This window comes from Octopus sinensis, unplaced genomic scaffold (genome assembly GCF_006345805.1).
Source record: "Octopus sinensis unplaced genomic scaffold, ASM634580v1 Contig09641_ERROPOS337660+, whole genome shotgun sequence".
Taxonomy (NCBI): Eukaryota; Metazoa; Mollusca; class Cephalopoda; order Octopoda; family Octopodidae; genus Octopus; species Octopus sinensis.
The window spans coordinates 95,755-99,238 of record NW_021831850.1 but is presented as its reverse complement, the minus strand read 5'-3'; the positions used below and the strand labels follow the sequence as shown (position 1 = coordinate 99,238).

General features: G+C 31.1%; 1 protein-coding gene across 1 annotated transcript; it reads right to left on the bottom strand.

The window, feature by feature from the left end:
- Positions 1–354: 354 nt before the first annotated feature.
- On the bottom strand, positions 355–1,260 carry LOC118761145. The gene has a single exon (XM_036498855.1). It carries the CDS (start codon positions 1,258–1,260, stop codon positions 355–357), a length of 906 nt encoding a protein of 301 aa, XP_036354748.1.
- Between the last annotated feature and the right edge of the window lie 2,224 nt (positions 1,261–3,484).

Here is a 3,484-nt window from a genome sequence, read left to right as displayed (position 1 = left end):
ATATATATATATATTATATATATATATATATATATATATATATAAATATACACAGTGTTCAAAAAGTCTCTCAACAGTGAATTTGGCACTGTCATGTCTTTTGTTGTCAGGATGAAAGTAGAAAATGACGTCACACTTTTTCTCGTCCATCTTCGTTTCTTTCCGTATAATTTATCAAATTAAAAAACGCAAAATCAAAAACGCGTGTAAATATATCAAATTAATAAACGCAAATTATTTAGAATGTAAAAATATTATTTTCAACGAAGAGATTTATCAAAATATAAACTTGAAGTTAAGTTTAAAAAATAAATGTGATACTTATTCTGTTTTGATACTTATACTCTCTATATCTCAAACACATGGATATAGCTGTCGAATTTGCTCCATCAACTTTCCGAATATATCGTCCTTAAATTCATAGCGCCACATGAATTCGATGAGATGGGTCTGAAGTAAATTTCGGGCTGTTCCGTTTTCTCTTCTGTTACGATTCTTCACATGTTTCCATAAACATTCTATGTGGTTGGTTGTGGCAATGATTACCGGATCAACAAAATTTATTGAATGATTCACGGTCAAATGTCTGTATCCTAGCTGATTGAGCGTATTATACGAACGCCAAAGGTCGGAAATTATGGTTGTACCAGGCAATATACGGTCTTCTATAATTTGTAAAAGGGTACCCGCTGCCCGATCTTCCACTGCCACTAAAAAACATCTTCTGGTATCTCTTTCTAACGCACCAAACACCCACTGCGTTTTAACCCGATGGCCAACATTATATTTTCTTCTAACAAACGTGCTTTCGTCTATCTCTACGATTCGGTTCGGTCCTCCGAGCTTAATGTTCTGTGCAACATAATATTCTGCACATATATCACGGCAAAAATTCCTCCAATCTGTTACGGCTACATTTGCTAAATGACATTCCTGTCCTATTCCCTTTGCTAAATCTTCTTTGGCCCAGTAATATAATATATCTATGATTTGTTGACACTTCAATTTACTATTTTCTAAAAATGTTCCTTTTCTAATTGAAACGGTTTTTCGACAAGGCCTTCCACACGACCATATTACTTCATCCGATATACTTTTTTTCGCTATTTCACTCATGGTACCTCCACACGATATACATATTTTCTGGGTATTCAAAAGGCCATGTCTCTTAAGCCAATTAATGCTATCTGCTGTTGTAGCCGTGGCGATGGCAATATCGCGGTGATTAATTCCTCTTAGACTTGGATATGCAAAAGCCATATTGAAAATTTTTTCGCACGTGTTGATATCACACTGAAAAACTTTCAAACTGAAATTTCAAACTTTGAATTACGCACGAGGTGGTCAGTGGTCATTCTGATTGGTGTATGTGATCGCGGTGGTGGTCATGAGGGTGGTGGTGGTCATTTGTGCAGATTTGGTGTGATTTCTTTTTAAAAAACAATAATGAATAATGCAAGAATATATTTATTTATAAAGTTTAAACAGAACATGGAATGAAATGTATTTATTTATAAACTTAACTTCAAGCTTCAATTGTTTTATAAACCTAGCGTGGTGGTACGTAAATAAACGGCGTAAAATAAAGCGTGCTGGTACGTAAATAAACGAAGGTATAAACTTGACGACGTAAATACACGATGTTGACGTCTGACGTCAGATTGTTTTACTTTCACTTCTGACAACCAAAGGCATGACAGTGCCGTGAATTTTATATATATATATATATATACACAGTGTTCAAAAAGTCTCTCCACAACGAATTTTATATATATATGTATATATATACACACATTGTTCAAAAAGTCTCCCCACAGTGAATTTTCAAAAAATTTTTGAGGAAAACTTTCGGTGAAAATTTTCGAAAAAATTTTCGTGGAAAAGGTTTCGTGGAAAATTTTCGAAAAATTTTTGGCTAAAATTTTCAGTGAAAATTTCCGAAAAATTTTCGAAAATTTTCCCCAAAAATTTTTGCTGAAACTTTTACCTAAAAGTTTTACGAAAATTATCACCAAAAAGGTTTCGAAAATTTTAACCGAAGATTTTAGCCTAAAATATTTCGGAAATTTTCACCGAAAATTTTACCCAAAAATTCTTTGAAAATTTTACACAAAAATTTTTCGAAAATTTTCCCCCAAAATATTTTGAAAATTTTCACCAAAAATTTTTCGAAAATTTTACCCAGATATTTTTCGAATATTTTCACCGAAAATTTTACCCAAAAATTTTCACCAACAATTTTTCGAAAATTTTACCCAAAAATTTTTCGGAAATTTTCACCGAAAATTTTATCCAAAAATTTTTCTAAAATTTCACCGAAAATTTTCACCAAAAGCTTTTCAAAACTTTCAACGAAAATTTTACCCAAAAATTTTTCGAAAGTTTTCACCGAAAATTTTCACTGAAATTTTTACCCAAAAATTTTTCGAAATTTTCACCGAAAACTTTACCCAAGAATTTTCCGAAAATTTTCAACGAAAAGTTTCAAAAATTTTCACCGAAAATTTTACCCAAAATTTTCACCAACAATATTACGAAAAATTGCACCAAAAATTTTCACCGAAAATTTTCACCAAAACTTTTCCTCCAACATGTGAGCGTGTGTAGATTTTATATGTGTGTATGTATTTCAATGTATATATATGTGGTGTGTGTGTGTGTGTGTGTGCCCGGGCGTGCTTATATGCGTGTATGTGTCCGAGTGTTGAATCTTAAACGGTCAGCTAAGGGGAATAATATGTGTAACCAACCATGAAGAACAAATCAACAGTATAAAGAAAAAAAATATCAATCTCTTTAATATATATATACACGGATATGCAGGGACGGTCCTAAGAGCGCAAGTATACACGCGTATGCATACATTGTCACAAGCACGCAAATATACGTCAAAATATAACACACAGACAAACGCACATACTTAGATACAAATACACATACACATATTGACATAGACAAATATATTTACATGTGTTTAAAGTACTGATGCTGATCACTTTGATGAATCTCCTACACAACGTAACACCAGCTTGAACAACGTGAGACAGGTTTAAAAGAAAAACATTTGAATTTAGAATCGTAAGGTGCGTATGCATTTAAGTAAATTAATTATATACACATATAGACACTCGCGTCGATATATATATATACATATATCTATGATATATATATATATATATATATACATATATGTATACATATATACATACATATACATATATATATATTCTTTTATGCTTTTAGTTTTTCGTAAGTCTCCGCCCTAAATAGAATGTTAAGAAATACTTAACTTTTATACACACACATAAATACATGCAAACACGTGCACACATAATCACACACATATATATATATATATGTATATTAATATAGATAGATAGTTGTACGTATATGTATATATATATATATATATATACACATATGCATGAGTATAAATGTATATATATATATATGCATGTATATGTGTAATATATATATATATGAA

What these genes read in the sequence shown, in the direction of transcription:
- LOC118761145 (XM_036498855.1), bottom strand. Translation starts at nt 1,260, where the DNA reads ATGGCTTTTGCATATCCAAGTCTAAGAGGAATTAATCACCGCGATATT.